General features: G+C 42.5%; 1 protein-coding gene across 2 annotated transcripts; it reads right to left on the bottom strand.

The window, feature by feature from the left end:
• Positions 1–7768: 7768 nt before the first annotated feature.
• On the bottom strand, positions 7769–12812 carry LOC137835359 (ADP-ribosylation factor GTPase-activating protein AGD5). 2 transcript variants are annotated; one of them, XM_068643833.2, is made up of 11 exons: positions 12565–12812; positions 11609–11667; positions 11334–11424; positions 10651–10705; positions 10449–10539; positions 10110–10341; positions 9614–9839; positions 9294–9475; positions 8840–9043; positions 8694–8758; positions 7769–8171 (listed from the first exon to the last, which is right to left on the bottom strand). In XM_068643833.2, the coding sequence occupies exons 1-11, from the start codon at positions 12613–12615 to the stop codon at positions 8009–8011; spliced, it is 1419 nt and encodes a 472-aa protein (XP_068499934.1). In that variant the 5' UTR covers positions 12616–12812; the 3' UTR covers positions 7769–8008. The 2 variants fall into 2 exon arrangements, with proteins under 2 accessions (XP_068499934.1, XP_068499935.1); XM_068643834.2 differs by having other exon boundaries at positions 12609–12808.
• Between the last annotated feature and the right edge of the window lie 7335 nt (positions 12813–20147).

The raw sequence follows: 20147 nt of genomic DNA on the forward strand, positions 1-20147 counted from the left end.
CCCACCATATGTTTGACTTTGACTTTGACTTTGTCTTTGGTCAATGCCCGGGGACAGGACGGTACACAAGCCCCCCAGTCTTGAGCTGACACTTGTTTCAGCAAAAAGACTAAGGCCTCGCCCTATCATCCACGTGGCATTCCTGCTGACGTGACCCTTGAGCAGTTGACGTGACATTCTCTGCGCTGCTGACGTGACATTCTCTGTGCTGAAGATGTGACGTTTTAAGTTGCTCGTTAATCTCTTGACACGTGGCATGATCCTACGGCTGGGGATGAGTGCCGCTAGCGCTTCTTCAGGTTAACGTTATAACCTTTCAAAAACGCGCGCTCAAGGCACTGTTTCATTCACCCTTTCACATTCTCTCTACTGTTCACCTTCTTCTCCAAAAACGTTCTCTGCAACCTTCATTCTCTCCTTCACATTCTCAATCTTCAACCACCCCGATACTCAAAAGGTATGGTTTTTCTCCTTCAGTGGCTCCTTCTCTTTACTGTATTGTTCTTATAACCGCCTGGGACTGTTTATATTTTCTGCATTTCTGTGTTCTACTCGCTTCTTCGTTCCCCCCGTTCTTCTTTTCTCGCGTGGGTAGGGTTTTTCTAGGGTTTCTTCCCATTTGCCTCTTCGAACTTTTCCTTGCTAAGCCTTTGCTTTTTCCTTCCTCTTCAGATTTTTCATCAATCCTATGGCGCGTACGAAAACAACCGCCAATCCACCACCCCCAAGAACCAACTATAAGGCCCTTTACACCTGGGCTCCCGATGAGCTGCTCGAAGAGAGCTCCACCCTAACCTCCATGAAAGATTGGAAAGATCACATCAAAGGGTCAGGAGTCTATCAACACCGTGCCTTCGCTAGGAGGCACGATGAAGATATTACCGTGCTCCCCTGCATCCCAGGCGAGCCTGTGTGTGGAGATGAGAGGGCCAACAATGGGGTCCCTTTCTTCTTTTTCTACCAGGTGGTCTTCAAACGCATTGGGATGCGCCTGCCCTTCTTGAGGTTCGAAAGGGAACTCCTCACGGAAATTAATGTTGCCCCAGCCCAGCTACATCCCAATAGCTGGGCTTTCGTCAAAGCGTTCGACATTCTATGCGGGTTCTTCGGACACGCCCCCTCCGTCGACATCTTCCTTCATTTCTTCGAAGTGAAGAAGCAAGGGAAAAGCCTCTGGGTGAGCTTTAGCAGCATATCTGGAAGGGTCCTCCTGACACTGTTTCAACAGTCCTTCAAGGGGTGGAAGGGCAAATTCTTCAGAGTATGCTGCTCTGACTACGACCACACCGCCCTCGACGGCTTCCCCTTGACCTGGGTGGAGAAAGTCAAGCTCACCAACCCTAAGTCCCTTGATGAGCTGCCCTTGACTGATCGAGAGGCTTGCCGAATTCTGGCCAGCGTGGGGGCCTTCAACACCTCTACCTTGATAAGCCTTGAGTACAATGCCGAGGCCCTCGCGAAATACATAAGTATAAGAGCCACCTTTATAACCTCCTATTCACTGCTTTTGCATGTTCTTACTTAGTGTATGACTTATCTGCCCTTCTTTGTATAGTAACTTAACTTGTGCCTAACCCCTACTGCATTTATCTTCTTGGTGCAGGTTCAAAGATGGACAAACAACGAAGGTTGAGGCTCGCCCAAATCTTGAAGTCCAAAGGCGAGACTTCGGCGAAAGGGGTTGGGGATTCCCAACCTCCAACCTCCGAGACTGCCCCTACTCCCCTTAGCCTTCACCTTCAAAACCCACCTACAACATCGCCTCCTCCACCTATATCCTCTCCAAACCACCCCCCACACTCACCACCCTCTATAGCTGCCATGCCTCTTGCGCTGGCTGAAGCCGCTGCCGCGCCAACCCTCCTTGACAAGGGTAAAAGGGTGGTAGTTGTACCTTCTGATGACGAGGAAGACTTTGCTGGAGGGCAGGTCTTCAAAAGAAGAAGGACCACCCAAGCTGCTTCTCAGGCTGCAACCTCCGCCATTTCTTCTTCCTCCGGAGCTGAATCTCTTAGGGAACACCCTCCGAGGGCCAACTCACCCCCTCAACCTTCGGCCTTGGAGGGTGGGATTGAGATTGAGCCTACCTCTACCCCACCACCTGTTCCAGAACTCCCTCCTCCAATGCAAGACTCGCTGGGGGGTTACCTGGATAGGATGTCTCCGCGCGGCCAAGCTGAAGGGCCCAAAAACGAGGGCGTGTTCTATTACATTGGCGCCTTCATGGCTTGTGCCAGTACCTGGCGCGAACAAGCGAAGGCCAAAGCCATCGAAGCCTCCAACCTCCAAGCGCTAGAGAAAGAGGTCGCCTCCCTGAAAGGGGAGAAGGAGAGGTTGGCACGCCACTGGGAAGGTCAAGAGGAGGCCTACAAAGTCTCCTTGAAGGGTGGCCCAAAAGTCCAAGGAGAAGGCTAACAAGCGACTACACGAGGTGGGGCAGACGCATGCTGAACTCCTTAACCAAGTCGTGCCCCTCCGAGTGAAGGTTGCGGATCTTGAAGATGCGGCAAAGGCTTCTGAGGCACAACAGAAAAAACTTGAAGCCCACTGTGTTGACCGGGAGAAAAAGCTTGGGAAGACTGAAGGGGAGCTAGCTGCGAGGATCGAAGCTTTCAACCTTCTCCAAGCTGAGAATGGCAAGCTCCAAGCTGATGTAAGCAAGCTTCAGGTGGAGAAGGAGTTTCTGGACAAGCAGTTGGCCGCCAAGGACTCCAAGATTGAAGAGTTGGAGAAATCCAAACAAAGAACTGCTCGATGGCATGACTGGCACTTTCGAGGAGGGATTTAAAGAAGCTCTGGCCCAAGCCACGTGCGAAAACCTAGAGATCAATACCTCCAACTGCGACCCCGACAACTAGATCGTCGATGGGAGGGTGGTGGCCCTCGACCTTGGAGATTGAACTGCTTTTAATTGATCTTCATTTTCCTTGTAAATTTGTGTTTTCCAACATTTGAACCACTTGTAATTCTGACTCTTGACCCTGTTTAAATGTTATTCGAGCCTTTATTTTTACACGTCTTTGAATATGCTTTTAGCTTCTCTTGCACTTCCATCTGCCTCTGCTTTCTTTACTATATCGAGTGTGTTACCTTCGATACATCTCTTCACCGCGTTTGATTTTAACTCTTTAGGTAGCACGTGACCTTCTCTCTTACTCTTCCTTTATGAGTCGCGATGCATACCCTTCTCCTGATCTTTTCACTTAGAACTTCATTTGGCCTTCGTATCTGCGAGGAATCTTCCTCATGAAGGCGTCGCCTGCCTCGTCATTGCCCAGGGGCAAAAGAGGATTTAACTTCGCGTATTTTTCTTGTCTCTGATGACTCGTGTTTTTATGCTTCTTCCTCTTCTTGCTCTTCGACTTTCTCTTGCCTTATGGACCTATAAACGTTTTCAACTTGCTCTTTACTTACTTGTCTTGATTCCCCAGGCACTTACTGCCAAAGGCATTGTTGGCTTTATCATTGCTTAAGATGAAAAGGGGTCTCATCTCTTTTCTGGCCTCGACATCGCTCAAGGGCGAGGGAGAACTTGATCTCTTCTATGGCCTCAACTTCGCTCGAAGACGAGGAGGACTTATCTGTTCTTCTGGGGCCTCGACGTCGCTCGAGGGCGAGGGAGGACTTTATCTAAACTGTACCGTGTGTCCACGCTCGAGGAGAGACCTGCTGAACGCGAGGTCGTATCGTCCTCAGCGTGTCTAAACACTTGGGACAAAGTCACGCTTCTGGTGCCCACGCCCGTGGAGAGGCTTCTTATAGCAGCGCCGTATCGTCCATGGGGTGTCTAAACACCTAAGCAACTTTGCCGTTATCTCTGCGCGCTGGGTGCCCACACCTGAGGAGAGGCCCACCCGGGGGTAATGTCGTTTCGTCCCCAGGGTGTCTGAAAACACCGAGGCGATCAGTGTTCTGGGTGCCCACGCCCAGGGAGAGGCGTGTGGAAAACATCGCTGTATCGTCCCTGGATGCCTCAGCTGCCTCTTCCAACTCAATGACCCGGATTCGCAGGGGCAGAATTTTGGCCTCCAACTCGACAGCCTCTTGGCACTTGTCATGAAGTTGTTTTGAGAGATCCTTTTCAGATTGGCGGAGGCTAGCCAACTCCTGCTTTAGTACGGTCTCGCGGGTAGCAAACGAACGAGCCAACATGGTCGTTTCTTCCTTAGCCTTTGCCTCTACCAGCGCCACCCTCGCCTTAGGCCTAGTTATGAGGGCATTGGACTGAGCAAGAAGAGCCCCAAAGTTGAGGCCCAGCCTTTCCATCGTAGCGGTGTCATCCGAGTCCACCGTCATCTCTAGTTGGAAGCCTTTGAGGGCGTGTTGCAGGACAACGGGCAGTTCGAGGGCAGTTGGAGCTGTAGTAGCACTCGTCCCACCGTCTTCAAGCGTGAAGAGGTCAGGGGATGAGGGAGGTCTTGTCATTCGGTCTCGGGGCAATGCCGGGTGACCGGCAATGGAGGAATTGGAGGTCGTCGCCGTCGTAGACCTGAGCCTTTTAAAGACTGGCCCTTCAGCGGAGTCCTCATTAGATTCGATCTCCACTACCTTTCTCTCGTAAGGGAATGGAGCGGGAGATGCTTGGGCGGCGGCAAGAGGAACCGCGACCTCAAGAGTGGAGGGAGTAGGCGAGGGCGTAGTAGTGGCAGAGGCAAGGGCGTAAGGGGTAGAGGTGCTCGTGCCCCCAGACATCCCTTGACGGTGAGTAAGGATACCAGCCAACTTGGCCCGTTTTTCCTCATTTAGCACCATCCCTGCGTACAAATTTCAAAATACAAGAGGTTAGGAATCCAGAACGCACGGGTAACAGTACGATAACGGGAATCAGTTCCTCGAGGGTCCTGGGTTTCTTAAACCCTAACTCATGGAAACCCACCCTCGAAGGGATCCCAGGAAAAAGGAACGGAGAGAAAATAGGGAAAGCTTAAAATGCAAGGGGTTAAACAGCCTTAGGCGATTATCAAGCATCAAAATCGATAGATAAGTGCGATCAGCAGTTAAAGTTCGTACCTTTGATCAGGTAGGATGAAGGTTCTAGAATTTGTAGGGAAAATGCGAGACGCTCGAGGAAGAAGACGAAGCAATCAAGGATGTTTCACAAAATGATGGAACAGTGATTGGACGCGTGCGTTTTCGAATATTTAACGTAAACAAAGAAGCGTAAGCGACGTTAAGCCCTGGCCGTTGATCAAAACACGTGTGCGCAGTTAAGACAGGCTCAGAGAGACGTCACTTTGCTGCACTATTCACGTCCTGTCACATAGAGCCACATAGGTCGTCAAGGGCAAGAACTTAGTCTCTTCACTGAACAAGTTACAGCTCGAGACTGGGGGGCTTGTGTACCGACCAGTCCTCGGGCGTCGTTGACCAATAGTAATGTTGGGCCACGTAAACAGGGTCCCACGAGCGGCATGGGTCAGTGTCGCGAGGCACGTGCGCCAAGGAACCAAAGAGTGGTCAGACATCGGTCACCAAGATGTACCGACGTGCCACTAGACAGTTCGGAGAGGTCGGTCATCGGGGAATCGAACAACAAATCTGGGCCACGAGAGGTGGATCCCAGACCACACACCAGTTATCAGTAAGGGAAGAGCCTAGGTCACGAGAGTCCATGCGTGTGGAGTGGATGACACGTTCAGGCGTAACACGAGTATAGAGCCACTGGAAAAGATACGACCTTCGAGGTCCATGTTCCAGGGGTGAGCTGCATGCATGACACATGAACAGCAAGGGCGCTCCCAAGGCGGGTGACCCAAGAGATCAGGTGCACGAGGAGGCATCCAGGTGGTCACCCCGTCAGAAGTTGCACTCTAGTTAGGGAACCCCATGCGCTAGGTTATATAGGGAAGTAACAAACTTAGTAAGGTACGCTATTCATTTGCGCCGCTTAATACACACAGTTACAATTTCATGTAAAGAGTTGTGGTATTTCCTAACCCTAAGATTGACTTGAGCATCGTAGTGCAAACGACCTCTAGGGCGTCATTTGTCTTTGTGTTTTCATGCATTCAATCAAAGGGAAAGCACGTGCGAGCGAAGGGATTCTGGGCGTGAGAGTGACGTAGACGCACGTAGACGTATTTGGTCAACCGACAGGAACAAAACTTATGGCTGAAAATACGGACAACAACAACAACGCTGCTCCAAAAACCTCAAATGTTATTTCTGCAACACAAACTATTTTTGCAAAACCATTTCTGGATGTCTCGAAAATTGAAATCCGCACCGGTCAAAATTTCCAACATTGGCAAGAACGTGTGTCCACCCTATTGGACATGTACGAAGTTGCTTTTGCACTTACAACTCCCCACGGCTGCAAAACAAGTTGATGATTGGATCCATGCAAATAAGGTATGTCGTCACACCTTACTTAGTTTGTTATCTAACGATCTGTTCGATGTGTATGCTTCGTATAAGGAAGCAAAAGATATTTGGGATTCTCTTATCCTCAAATACACTGCCGAAGACATCGTCAGACAAAGGTTCGTGATCAGAAACTACTACCGCTAGGAGATGATCAAAGGCAAAGACATCAAAATCCAAATAAACGAATATCACAAGTTTCTTGAAGATATCAAAGATGAAAGCATAGCCTTGTCGGATGAATTCGTGTCCGAACTGTTAGAATTAGAGGGCTAAAACAAGAGGGGGTGAATTGTTTTTAAAATATTTTTGCAAGTATTTAAGGTAGAGTGAAAGGCTATGAAGAATTAATCAATGGAAAAACTCTCCAGCCAAATATAAAATTGTTTTAAGCTTGATGCAGAAAATCAACCTGTTGTTTTTACGAAATAACTGGTTGTTTTTATCAGCAGTTTTATCAAAACAGATTTAAAGCAATTTAAATAGTGTAAGGATAGAGAGATTCCCACAGAATGCATATACTGGTTCACTCAACACTTGAACTAGATCCAGTCCTCAGACACCACTAAGAATTCACTATGTAATCAATCACAGATTACAAACTACACGATCTTGAACCCCTCATGAACACACACCACTCCTTGGAAAACACCACACCACTCCAAGAATGTTGATCTTGATCCCCTCAAGAACATACAACACTTCTTGGCAATGACTCTAATGACTCTATTATATTTCAGTTTGTGTAATCCAATGACTCTAAATTACACCATTCGAAATTAATTAAAATGTTTGTGTTCTGAATCCAGAACTTGTTCCCGAATATAATAAAATATTTAGATTAATGCAAAAGAAATATATTTTAGATTATATAACTCAAAACGTGTTTTTTTTTAAAAAAAAATTATTCCAGATAGATATGTAATTTGTAAATCAATTTATGATCTAGGAAATTTTTTAGATTGATAGAATCCAAAAGTATTTTTTGAAAAAATGTATTTTTTGAAAAAATGTATTTTTTTAAAAATGTGTTCCGAATTTCATGATCTAGAATTATTTCTTAATAAAAAAAACTTTTGCATTATGTATCCCAAATGAATTTTTTTAGTATTTTTTTTACTAAAAGACATATTTTGACATAAAGTATGGCGGTGACAAACACATGAAAGTGCAGGAAGAAACAATTACTTAAATATATGTACTATACCCTATCAATAAACAAATAGAATTTTAAAAATGATTATTATAAAAGTCAGTGAGCCTTCCATGACTCATCATAGTTTGCAATGGAATGTTCTCTTGAAGAATGAAATTACACTACATGGTATGAAAGATAGAAGCAGCATCAAAACAACGTTTAGCATTGATTGGCGTAACAAACGACATAGAAGCAGAGGAGTGAATATATAATTAATATCACTAACTTTTTTTTATTGTGAATAAATACTGAATACAAGTAGGGATACAAATGAAGCAATCACCTGAAATAAACAAACGGGAAAAACCTGAACTAGCTCTACAAATGGATTACAACCCACGGACAGGTCAAGGGAAAAATTAGAAAAGAAAGCGCACTTCCTGTAAATTTACTAATCTTCTTCTATGGTATATGACATAGCCGGAATTGCCCAATAAAAAATACCAATCACTGCTTCGCAAACATCCCGTGTGTTAAGGAGGAAAAATCATAATCCTTCGCTGACTGTGTACTGCTAGATGACACTGGAGCTCCTGACTGAGGTTTATTCGCTCCCATTGTCGTCATCATACCGTTAACTGGCGGTGGAACTTGCCCCATACCATATAAACTGCATAAAAATGCATTATAAACTTTATATAAGTTGGGGAAGTAATACGATGCAAGACATATAAACAAAAGAGTAGTAGGAACCAACAGTGAAAAACAAGTTTGTAGGTTTCCTTTGATGAACAAGAGCACTGTGGATAATATATAAAATCAATAGATTGGTGCGCGGTTTGACACGAGATGTTCAGTAAAAGATGACATAGTCCAGGTAAATTCCATGTTCTGTTGATCTAGTTCATCTAGAATTTTTATTCCGTGAATGAGGAGGGCAGAACCATTAGCTTTGAAAAATTAGAGTGGTTGGAAAGGAAACAGAACCCCCTAAAATAGCCTTTTTGGTACAACAGTCTACACTCTAATTCGTTTTGGCTTATGGGACTAAAGTTGATTGGAACCAATTATCCACCGAGGTTAACCAGAATTCTATGGACCAACAGAAGGTAATAATCAAATAAAATATTCCTACAAAGTAATCCAAAGAGAGATTAATTCGGTGTTGAGCACACACAAACTAATGACATACCTGGATGGTTGATATTGTACAGAGCTCCCAGCAAAATGTGTTGGGGTCATATTCCTTATCTGACCCTGATAGAAAAAAAAAACAAGTTAGTTGCTGGGCAAAACGAATAATTCATAATTTAACATTTGGCTTACTTCAGTCATTACCTGCATGGGCAGTACTCCAGAAATCAAGTAGCCAGTAGCTGGCCAACTTTGCATAGGAACATTTGGTCTAGGTTCTTGCATGCCAGCGGGAGGATACCTGGGATCCCCACCTGATTTACCTGCAGCAGCCATTAGAAGAGACTGTTGCTGTGCAAGCATGGCAAGCTGCTGCTGATGCATAGAAAATGGAGACACCATATTGCCCTGCAATATCAAAATGACTGGTCAAGTAAAAGTATTTCAAATACCAACAAAAAAAGCATCTAATGATAGAGTGCAACTAAAACAAATATTGTTTTAATATTGTTGTGGATATATCTTGCACATAGAGCACGAAGAGAACAAATCAAATAAGGGTAGAAGAACTTAATATTCAATAAATAAGACTAAGCAAATCAAGTCAAAGAAGTAACTCTACAATCTTACACAAACCTACATAAGAATTGGCAAGTACCTTCTCAAAGAGGCTCATTATATCATTTTTAACATCTTTCTGTGGCTTTCCTGGAGTTAAGCTTGGCATCATAGAAGGTGAATCTTTGAAAAGATCCTCAATACCACTTGCAGATGGCGGAGTACTATTATCAGCTGCTTTCAGCGGACTAGTCTTCTCAGCTGTTGACACCTCGGCAGCAGCTGAAACAGTTATATCAAAAAAATTACAACCTAAGTTCTACCCAAAATAATTGATGCAATTTAACATCTTCAAAAACTACCTATCAACAATTCCTATTGAAATTTCTGTGTCATTTTTTAACAAGGACACAAACATACACTGAAAACCTGCCCAGAGATTATCATCAGTAGTTCTACTGGGTGACTCAGAGCCATTTTCGTTGGGGACATCCATAGACAACATGTTGAAAAGGTCTGTAGCATAGTCAACTTTAGGAGGGGTATTTTGAGCTGCGTCCATAGCCAGCTTTGCAGATTCAGCTCGTGGCTGTGGTGCTAATGGTTCCACTTTCTCAACAGGCCGAGGTTTGGTAATATGAGTTACCTGTTCACAAATAGATTATTTTATACCAGTATAAACAATAATAGTTTTGTTTCAATAAGGATAAGAAAGTAATTATCGCTCAAACAGCATAATTAATCATATTATTGCAAATTTACATCTGAAGTGAAACTAATTACAGAAGTAATAACACATGAAACTAATGACAGAAGAACACACATTATGAACTGCAAATGTTAAACAGGCAGGGATGGGGAAGGTAGGGGACGGGGAAACAGAATAACAAAAAAAAATAGGGGCAAAAGGGATTACTTGCTCCGGTGCTTTGGGTGGAGCAGGAGCAGGAACAGGAACACTATTTCTTGTAGCAGGAATTGCTTTTGACGGTGGGAATTTCTTCCTTTCCTGAAAAGTAGTTTCAGAAACAGCGGCATGACCACTTCTCTCTACAGGCCTCTGCCAATGTGAAGGACTTCTTTCTTCCCGCAATCCAGAAGGTGTTTTTGGATTCCCATCTCTTGGAACCCATCTCTTCTCATCATACCTTTAAATACATGCAACAATTGTAACCAGGTCATAAAACAACATGCATACACATCAAACAGTGCAAAGATGAAAATATAGCAAGGTTGAGTTTAACATCAGACATACTTTGCACGAATGAAATTCTCAATTCCAACTCTATCATAATTTGGTGGTAATTCTGCTTCCCAGTAGTTATTTGCTTTCTCATTTCCCATTGCTTTGCAGGACCAAAACAAGAAAATTCAAATTGACAGAGTTGCTACATAATTAATGCACATCAGCAAAATTAAAAGTAACTACAAACACAAGACCACTTAGACTATCTTACATTGAATGAATGCAACTTGCTCCGGAAGCCAAGTGTCAAGGGTTGCAGAACGAACCTGGAAGGGAAGTCATTAAATAAATATATAAGTTTGGCATTAGTGATTAAATAAAGCAAGTCTTTAGATACTACAAAGTAAAATAATAATAATAATAACAGTCAATAGAGAATTATATAACAATAACAACAGCAAAAGTCTTTCCCACATGGTAGGTTGTCTATTAAGTATAAAAATAAACAAAAAATCTCAATTTCCATATAAGGAAAGAATTAGCAATGACATTTATTAAGAAACCTTTTATTTTTCATTACTAGAGAGGGTTGTTTGATAAGTATACACTAGATTAGGTATTTCTCAGAAGAGTAGTGCTAACTAAATTTTGAAAGACATTTTGAAAGAATATACATATGTGTCTCTGTGTGTGACTGTGTTACTAAGTTTCTGTTCTTGAAAAAAAACATTAAATTGCTACAAATTGTTGAGCACGGAAACATATTCTCTATATTATGGAATTGAAAGACATTTTCTACAAGAAACCATAATATACATTCTCCCTCTCATGATTTTTTTATAGAACTAACTAAAACCCTTTAGTCTCAGCAGTATAAGAGAAGTAACAAATTTTAATCACAATGTTTGTAATATTCACGGTACAGACAATCCATACCAAGGAAAATAACATCACCTTTGATATATGCACACCCAAACTTCGATGTATTCCTGAACACTGCATGCATATAAAGATGCCAAGATTTACACTAGCCCATCTTGGACCTCTGCAAAGTAAATTATCATAGAAAGTTGAGAAAACATAGCTAACCACGAGAATAATAATAGTTTATCCAGAAAATGCATAGAACAGACATAGCCTTTATTTCATGAACCAATTAGTATCCCTGTGCTTAATTTACTACTGACATAAAATTCAGACCGGATCATTTAGATCCACCAGATACATACTTAGCTTTGCAATCAGCACATTCTCTATTATCTGGTAATTTAAGAAGTCCTTCCAGTATCTGCATATTTAGAGTAAAGAAAAAAACAGTGTAAGGAGAAAAGGAAAACAGAAAATGTGGCAACTCTAAAATACCAACACTCAATAAATACAAAAACCCAAATGAAAGTACAATGTTGAGAAATATTAAGGATCTTACTAATTACCGATAACCAAACCTCACAATTGTGACTACAAGGAAAACAACTCCTTCGCAGTCAATCGAACTTGATCTATCTTTACATAGGGAAAAGACAATTAAGAATTTCTTTCAACATTTGCTAGGCAAACTAATTTTCTTCTTCAGTTGTCTTTTTCTTTTCCATGATCAATATATAACATGACTCAAATTCACCGCTGCAGTTGTTACGGATTAAATCCCCCTTGAAATTATAAACCTACAATTACTCAAAAAAACTAAAATTACCTAAATAAGGATGGACTATTTTTTACAATAAGGACAGAGAGTTTGAAGAAACGCATCAACTAAGCTTCCAATAGCTTCATACTATTTACTGAACGTGTTAATAGCGCCAATTATCCCCTAAACTAAATGTTGGGAGCTAAGCGAGCAGCAGAAAAAAGGATCCAAACTACCAAACCACAATACTCCCATTGATTAATCCCCAAAAATATCGAAAAATGAAAGATCGACAAACCTGTCGGCCATCCGTAACTGAAATCATGACAAACATATCAAAACTAACCTACCAGCCCCTAATTTTGCAAGATATACCATACACATTCGCATTAAAAAAAAATAATCCAAAATTCTCATGTTCAAAATTTCGCGCGACATACATCTACTGGACAGTGACGGATTCAAATCTAACAAGAAGATACGATTAATGATCCGAAGCAAGAAGAGAATGCGGATTGGAAAATCGAAATTGAAATACAGGAATAAGGAGAAAGAAACCTTCTTGTGCTTTGCGTTGAGTTCTTTGGTGACATTAGCCTTACCGTTCATGATGGAAGGTTCTAGAAGAACAAGGGAAACGAATCCGAGCGAGAAAGTTAGCAGAAGAAACTAAGCGAGAGAGGAAAGACGAAGATCCAAGGTCAATTTGGTGTTTTCACACTCTTTCCTCTCTCTATCTTTCACTCTCTCACTAAACTGAAAGCCTTGTCTCCGGTTATTAATATGCGACCAAAAAGCGAACAAACGAAGAAGAAAATGTCGCCACGGAGACGCCCTCCTTTACTATTTTTTTTAATTATTATTTTTATTATTGGCCAAAACATTTTTGTTGTAGCATTTTCAATTCTATTATTTTATTTTAATAGTTAAAATTTAATTTATATTCATTTTAGTTATATATATATATATATTTATACTTAAATAAAATAGTTTTATATTTTAAAATTTAAAATTTAAAATGTATCAGATTCCACGCATATAACACAGACACTAACATAAACACAAATACGAACACAAAGATACTATAATTTTTAATGTAGGATATGAGAATACAAATCTATATATTATGTAATTATAAATTATGTAGATTAACAATAAAAGTTATGTGCATAAGTATGTTTTAGATTCTTTTTGGAGCATAAAGATATTTTTTTTTATGACCGGCTCAAAATGATTTGTTTCTTATTTCTATAATCATAATAAAATATACAATTAGTTTGAGATTTTTTTTTAGAAAATGAATGTATTTCTTCCTTTTTAAAATTGTGTTAGAACCGTGTTAGAATTGTTAGAAATCCAACAAATATTTTTTAAATTTGACAATTTATCAATACGTGTCTTATGAATGTCATAAGAATATCAATGTCCAATACTTATGTTTGACACGAACAAATCATTTAATAGGAGTGTTTGAGTCTCATAGCGTGTAATTGCTCAACCACATCTTTACTTTATTAAATTTAACCATTTTTGTCTGAACACATAATAAAATTTATATAAGTATACAGGTAAAATAGAAATAAAAAATATGATTTGTGTATATTCAATAAAAGGATTCCATTGTATAGTATTTTGTTATACATTATAGGTAATAATATTATTCTCCCAAAATTTTCTCGCCTTTGTTTTTCCACACGCTTCTATATAGCTTTTTCTCCCACTCTTATCTATTTATTTATTATATTTTCATTATGACATTTATGTCATGAAATAATTATAACTTATTTGCTTTTATGAAAGGGAAAGAATAGTGGCTTTTCCATTACTGAAAAAATTAACAGAGTTAAACGTTTTGTATTTATTTTTTTTCTTGTAGGGGGAAGTTACGTTGAAATATGTACAAGGGTTTCAAACATTTTAGTGTTTTATTGTTTCAACCACTGTGTTTGCAATTAATGGGATGCAGGTGATTTCTGTAACGTAGATAAAGAATATATTTAAAAATATCCAAATTTCTGGATAGAAGAAATCTTTTTATTCTAGGGTGGTACTTAGGTGAGAAAAATAGTTTTAGAGTAAGAGTGGTAAAATTAAAATGATACCTGAATATTTTATTATTAAATTTAAAAGAGCATGTAAATAGAAATTATGTCATTCATGTTTCATTTTAAAAAAACCACCATCTCCCTATAAAGTTTTTTTTTTCTTTCCTCACCATTCTCTATAAGATTCTGACTTCCTCGCTCATCAGTTCGACGATCGGAGTCCACCATCAAACTCTTGGCAATAAATACTACAAAAATGCCCGATCAGAATCTCTGATAGAGTAAGTTCATTTTTTCTCTTCTCTTTGAGTCAAATTTTGAACTTGTTAGGTTGTTTTTGTCTTTGCTTTGCATATGACCCTTTTAGGTTCAAGGTTAATCTCTGTTAGCTCAGGGTCCAAATGATATAGTTAGATTTTTTATCAGGACTCTGTGGTGCAGATTAAATTATCTTTAAGTTCTTGGTGGATTTGGAACTCTTAGTGAATATCTGCTAATTTTCAGGTAAGGGAAGCTAGCATTAATATCCAATAGAACATAAGGCTAAAAGATCTGGATGTTATAAAATTATAATGTAGTTGACTATTGGTTGTTTGATTTTGATTTAGAGTAATTTTCAGCTATATCATGGACTTTGTTATTTTTGGGTGCACTCTGGTGTCATTTAGATAAAACTAAACTATTTTCGATCAATCCAAAATTTATGAGTGCTCTCTGGTGTCATTTAGATCAAATTAAACTATTTTAAACCAATCCAAAATTTATGGGTGCTCTCTGCTGTCATTTAGATCAAACTAAATTATTTTCGATCAATCCAAAAGTACTAGTGCACTCTGGTGTCATTTAGCTCACACTAAAATATTTAGCTCAAGCCAATTAATATATATATATATATATATGTATATGTACCGACCAGGTCATCGGGTGTGATGACGTGTCTCGCGCGTGCCCGGGTGGGGCGTGCTCAGTGGAATACGTAGGCTAGAAAAGATGGATGGCTCAGAAGTGAGCATAGTCGCCGATCGCTGAATTGGCGTTCTCCGATCTCTAGTGCGCGTAACCGGCGGTCACTAGAGTTACGTCACAGTCGCCGCATGAGAGTGCTAGGACATCAGATGGTGAGAAATCGTTGGGGAATGCTAGGAGATCGGGTGGTTTACACACCACCACGAGAAGCACATCCCCGTATTTCCCAGTAAACTTAGTTAAAGCTGTTGGAGGCTCAGAAGAGTAATTTCAAGCGTGTAAGTTCAGTAAGATGATTGTTGCGCCAGCATGGGGCATGAAGGTCGAGTGGGTTGGGGGGAACACCTTGCTCATCAGCGACAGGATTCCCAGAGCGGACATTCGTTGGTGGCAAGGTTTCCCCAGCTAGAACATGCATGGCGTAGCAATAAGGAGGGTGCCACTTGCGACGAGCGATATCGCAGAGATGATGCACTTTGTTGCATCCGATACTCGCCTTGTCAGGTGATGTTTCACAGCGCATTGTGTGCTAGCTTGCTCCTTGAGTAGAGAACTTAGCTGCGCGGCTGGTTACTACACAGAAATAACGTTCAAGTTGCCCCAATCCAGATGACGACACGTGTAGGGTTGGATGCTACCAGTTACTCCAACCTAGATGATGACATGTGTAGGGTTGGGTGCAATAGAGAAATGACGCTCAAGTTGTCCTAGCTCAGATGATGACACGTGTAGGGCTGGGCGCTACCTGCTATCCCAGCCCAGATGACGACACGTGCAGGGCTGGATGCGAGCCACGCGTCCAAAAGCATATCGGCCTGGAGAGAGAAGAAACCTAGCTATAAAGGTAAACTTAACAGAATTTGCAGAGGTACGTTTTTCATTACGGCTCATTCTGCTAGGGTTGTGTGCCTTTAGTACGGTCCTACAGAGCATATTTTCTCTGAGTTTTTGGGTGTTCTAGTCACTGACTAGAGCGTCGGAGCGCCACCGGCCGCAGAGGCGCCACTTTGTGTTTTTCAGGTTCTCAGAAGGGCTATCTGTGGTGAGGGCTTGGAGGGCACGTGGTGTCAAGCTGGTGAGGAAGATCGTGACGAGGCAATGCTTTTGTGCCAAGTCAACCGACAGGATCAATATATATATATATATATAATATATAACTGTTATTATTTTAGCATAGTTTATTTTGGATTATTATTACCGTCCTGGTAGTCGGAAGTGATGACGTGGCAGCAAGCTATTATGAAGGCGTGTTGAGCGGGGCCCATGGTTGGCAGAAGGGAAGGAAGTCGGGGGGCTCGAGTGGTCGCCAGGTATTAAGTTGGCGTGCTCCAGGCTCGTGTTGAGATGAGGTCGCCGGATGCGAACCCATACGACCTCATGGTTAGAGATCGCCGAAACAAGGACATCGCCGAAGATGAAGTCAGATAGTTATTTCCTAGCTAGCCAGAGGATGAGGTCGGGAGGCAACTTACTTGAACATACACGGTGAAACAGGTAGAGCAGATCATGAAGGCGGCCGGCGAGACCACAGGGAAGGTGTATATGAAGGCAGCCGAACTCGCCACTCAGAAGAGATCACGCTCCAAGGCAGCTTTGCGCTTCATGCGTAAGTAACTTAGCCAAAAGCCTGAAGAGTAAGAAGTGGCGCCCAAGTCAAGGATGCTCCAGATGGTGACACGTGTACAGCTGGATGCGAGCCACGTGTCCAGATGTGTAACTGTCAGGAGAGAGAAAGTGCCCAGGTATATAAGAGTTTCCAACGAACTTTGAGGTACGCACACGTTGAGATTACTTCTTTACAACTGCGAGAACGAGAGTACGCTGAGAGAGAGCTTTTGCACGGTTCCTTGGAGTTCTTGAGTTTTCTCTTAAGTAATTGGTGGTTCAGTCGCTGACTTGGGCGTCGGAGCGTGATCGGCCGCAGCGGCGCCGTTCCGTCTTTTGCAGGTTCTTGAGGTGGATCGCGGTGAAGGACGGAGGCTAACACGGCGCAAAAGTCGATCCAGGTTTGACGAGGCAAGGCTCCAGCGTTTTGGTCAACAGGCAGGATCAATTGTTAAATTACTTTTTGGATATATTTGGATTGTTAGAAAACTGAAATTATATGTTATGATTGAATAGTATATTGATGTGTTAAATGAAGTGTGCAATGATGTGAAAGTAAGATCAAGACATGGTATTTTCAGGAAAGAAAATACCGTGTTAAGATTGTTTAGGATGTGCATTGACTAGGGATTCGTCTAGAAGAAGATATGCTGACTCTACTGAGATAATGGAATCATATAGATGAAGTTATTCAGGCTGTAAGAGTCGAAGGAGGTTCATATGAATGGGTAAGTTGTTTGAAAGTGTTCCGGTCGGCTGACCGGGATCGTCTCCGTACGTGGCTTGTCCTTGCGGGCTAGGGCACCTTCGTTTTGCTCCGTCTGTGAGTACCTGAAAAGAAGTGAACAAAGGGGCGCCCTCGCGGCCGTTTGCACTCCGACGATCAAGTCAGCTAGCGAGAAACATCAAAGGTGACGCACCTCCGTATCGGAACACCGTGAAAGGATGCTTTGAAGGTGGTCGAAGTACTGAATAACTGGTACTGTGTTGCCCTAATTGCCTTGTGCTCACAGCTGGGTGCGCCGTCAAGAACAATTAGGGTTTGTGCTCTGTGTGACTATGAGAATTAGGTTAAAACTCTCCTCCCTTTTCAAATGCTCCCAAGGTCCCTTTTTATACATCTCTCATCATTAAAGCGCATTGAAAGCGTATAAACATATTCCTTGGAATATACGAATCTTAACTTACTTAATGCGTACCTTGGCAAACTTTCCCTGAAACCTTTAATGAGCTCGTGGGCATTGCCACGTGCCCCTTTGACTTGATCGTTTATTCTGTGCAGAGGGTCCCACAGCGCCGCTACCCAACTTAGGGTTACTCCATTGTGTGAGCCCTCTTTCCTGCGAAGTGCTTCTGTCACGTGGCTTGACTTTTTGGGTGCCAACTCATGCACCCCAATCACTGGTTCCTACACCCCCTACTGGTACTAGAACTTATGGCCTTGGAGCCACTTTTCTCTGTTACTGTTCTGAACTGTCGAGGCCCGATGTCTCTCTTGGGCGATGTCTTACTTTGGGCGACGTCTTACTTTGGGCGATGTCTTACTTGGGCGACGTCTTACTTTGGGCGACGTCTTACTTGGGCGACGTCTTACTTGGGCGACGTCTTACTTTGGGCGACGTCTTACTTGGGCGACGTCTTACTTTGGGCGACGTCTTACTTGGGCGACGTCTTACTTGGGCGACGTCTTACTTTTCTTCCTTGGGTCCCCTCAAGGGACCCACCATGTGTTGACTTTGACTTCTGGTCAATGCCCGGGTACGGGACGGTACACAAGCCCCCCAGTCTTGAGCTGATAACTTGTTTTCAGCGAAAAGACTAAGGCCTCGCCCATTACCCACGTGGCATTCTTGTCTTTACTGAACTCATTCGCTTGAGCTTCCTCGCCTGAATCCCCAACAGCTTCAACTGAGTTTACTGGGAAACCCGACGGTGTTCTTCTCGCGGCGATGCCAGACCACCTGATCTTCCGTTATCTAACACGGGGATGACACCAACTCGGCGACAACCGATTATGTATACTGGAGAGCGCCACTTTTACAGACGGCGACTATTTGACTTCTTGACCACCTGCCTTTCTCTTGTCTACATCATCACACTTGATGACCTGATCGGTACACAAGCCCCCCAGTCTTAAGCTGTGACTTGTTCAGCGAAAAGACTATGAGGTTGTGTTTTCGACGACCTACGTGGCTTTAACTTATCTGTTGTGCGATCACTTGATAACTTGGTTGGTTTTCACTCAGCCCAATTAACTTAGCACAAGCTGACGCTTAATTTTCTGGAAATCAACTTAACTTGAACAAACGGTTAGTCTATAGCAATAACATTTGACACGAAATCACTTACTGAGCAGTAGGCGTGGGTTATTCTTAGTATCTGAAATCTCGTTTGCCTGATCTGCTAAGTCACATGTACTGACTTTCTCTTTATCAAAACTGCCTCAATACCTATAAATATGCACATGGTTTCGTCTTTATCTGTTGTGTAATCATCTGTTTTAACTGACTAACTCTTGCCTTAAAGAAATCAACTTAGCACCCACTGGTGCTTAATCCTGTGAAAATCAACTTAACTGAACAAACTATTAGTTCGTAGCGATAACACTTAAACCAAGATCACTTATTGGGCAGTGGCTTGGGTCAATCTTAATATCTGAAATGTCGTTCGCCTGAACTGCTAAGTGTCATGCACATTTCTATGTTACCGCCTAAAACTTTGCTGGCCTGGTTCTGCACTGAGGACTTTCAATCTTGCCTCCATTTGCTTAAGCAAAGAGGTCTTATAATCTGTTCTCGCCTGAACTCACTCGAGGGTGAGGAGGGCTTTATCTGGAGCCTCAATTTGCTTAAGCAAAGAGGTCTTGTAATCTGTTCTCACCTGGACTCACTCGAGTGTGAGAATGACTGGTTCTGCACTGAGGACTTTCAATCTTGCCTCCATTTGCTTAAGCAAATAGGTCTTCTAATCTGTTCTCGCCTGAACTCACTCGAGGGTGAGGAGGGCTTTCTCTGGCGCCTCAATTTGCTTAAGCAAAGAGGTCTTGTAATCTGTTCTCACCTGGACTCACTCGAGGGTGAGAAGGACTTTCTCTGGTGCCTCTACATTGCCCAGGGGTACTCCTCTTTCCCTGGATGCACTGAGGACTTTTAAACTGTTCTGAACATCAGACGCTGGAGCTAGCTGTTCCTACTTGAGGAGGGGGCGTCCTGAAGAAATCCCTTAACCCCTGATCAAGGACTAGGCACCCAGATTTAACTTATATCTATCATATGATACCGGGGCTAGCTATTCCTACTTGAGGAGGGGGCGTCCCGAAGGAATCCCTTAACCCCTACTCAAGGACTAGGCGCCCGAATTTTAACTCATCTGGTACCGGGGCTAGCTATTCCTACTTGAGGAGGGGGCGCCCCGAAGGAATCCCTTAACCCCTACTCAAGGACTAGGCGCCCGAATTTTAACTCATCTGGTACCGGGGCTAGCTATTCCTACTTGAGGAGGGGGCGCCCCGAAGGAATCCCTTAA

Source organism: Phaseolus vulgaris, chromosome 5 (assembly GCF_051622355.1).
Source record: "Phaseolus vulgaris cultivar YP4 chromosome 5, ASM5162235v1, whole genome shotgun sequence".
NCBI classification, from domain to species: domain Eukaryota; kingdom Viridiplantae; phylum Streptophyta; class Magnoliopsida; order Fabales; family Fabaceae; genus Phaseolus; species Phaseolus vulgaris.

Coding starts and splice junctions, on each gene's coding strand:
- LOC137835359 (XM_068643833.2), bottom strand. CDS start 12,615: ATGAACGGTAAGGCTAATGTCACCAAAGAACTCAACGCAAAGCACAAG. Junction 11,425..11,608: donor TGTGCTGATTGCAAAGCTAA/GTATGTATCTGG, acceptor TTTACTTTGCAG/AGGTCCAAGATGGGCTAGTG. Junction 9,476..9,613: donor TCTCTGGGCAGGTTTTCAGT/GTATGTTTGTGT, acceptor TAACTGTTTCAG/CTGCTGCCGAGGTGTCAACA.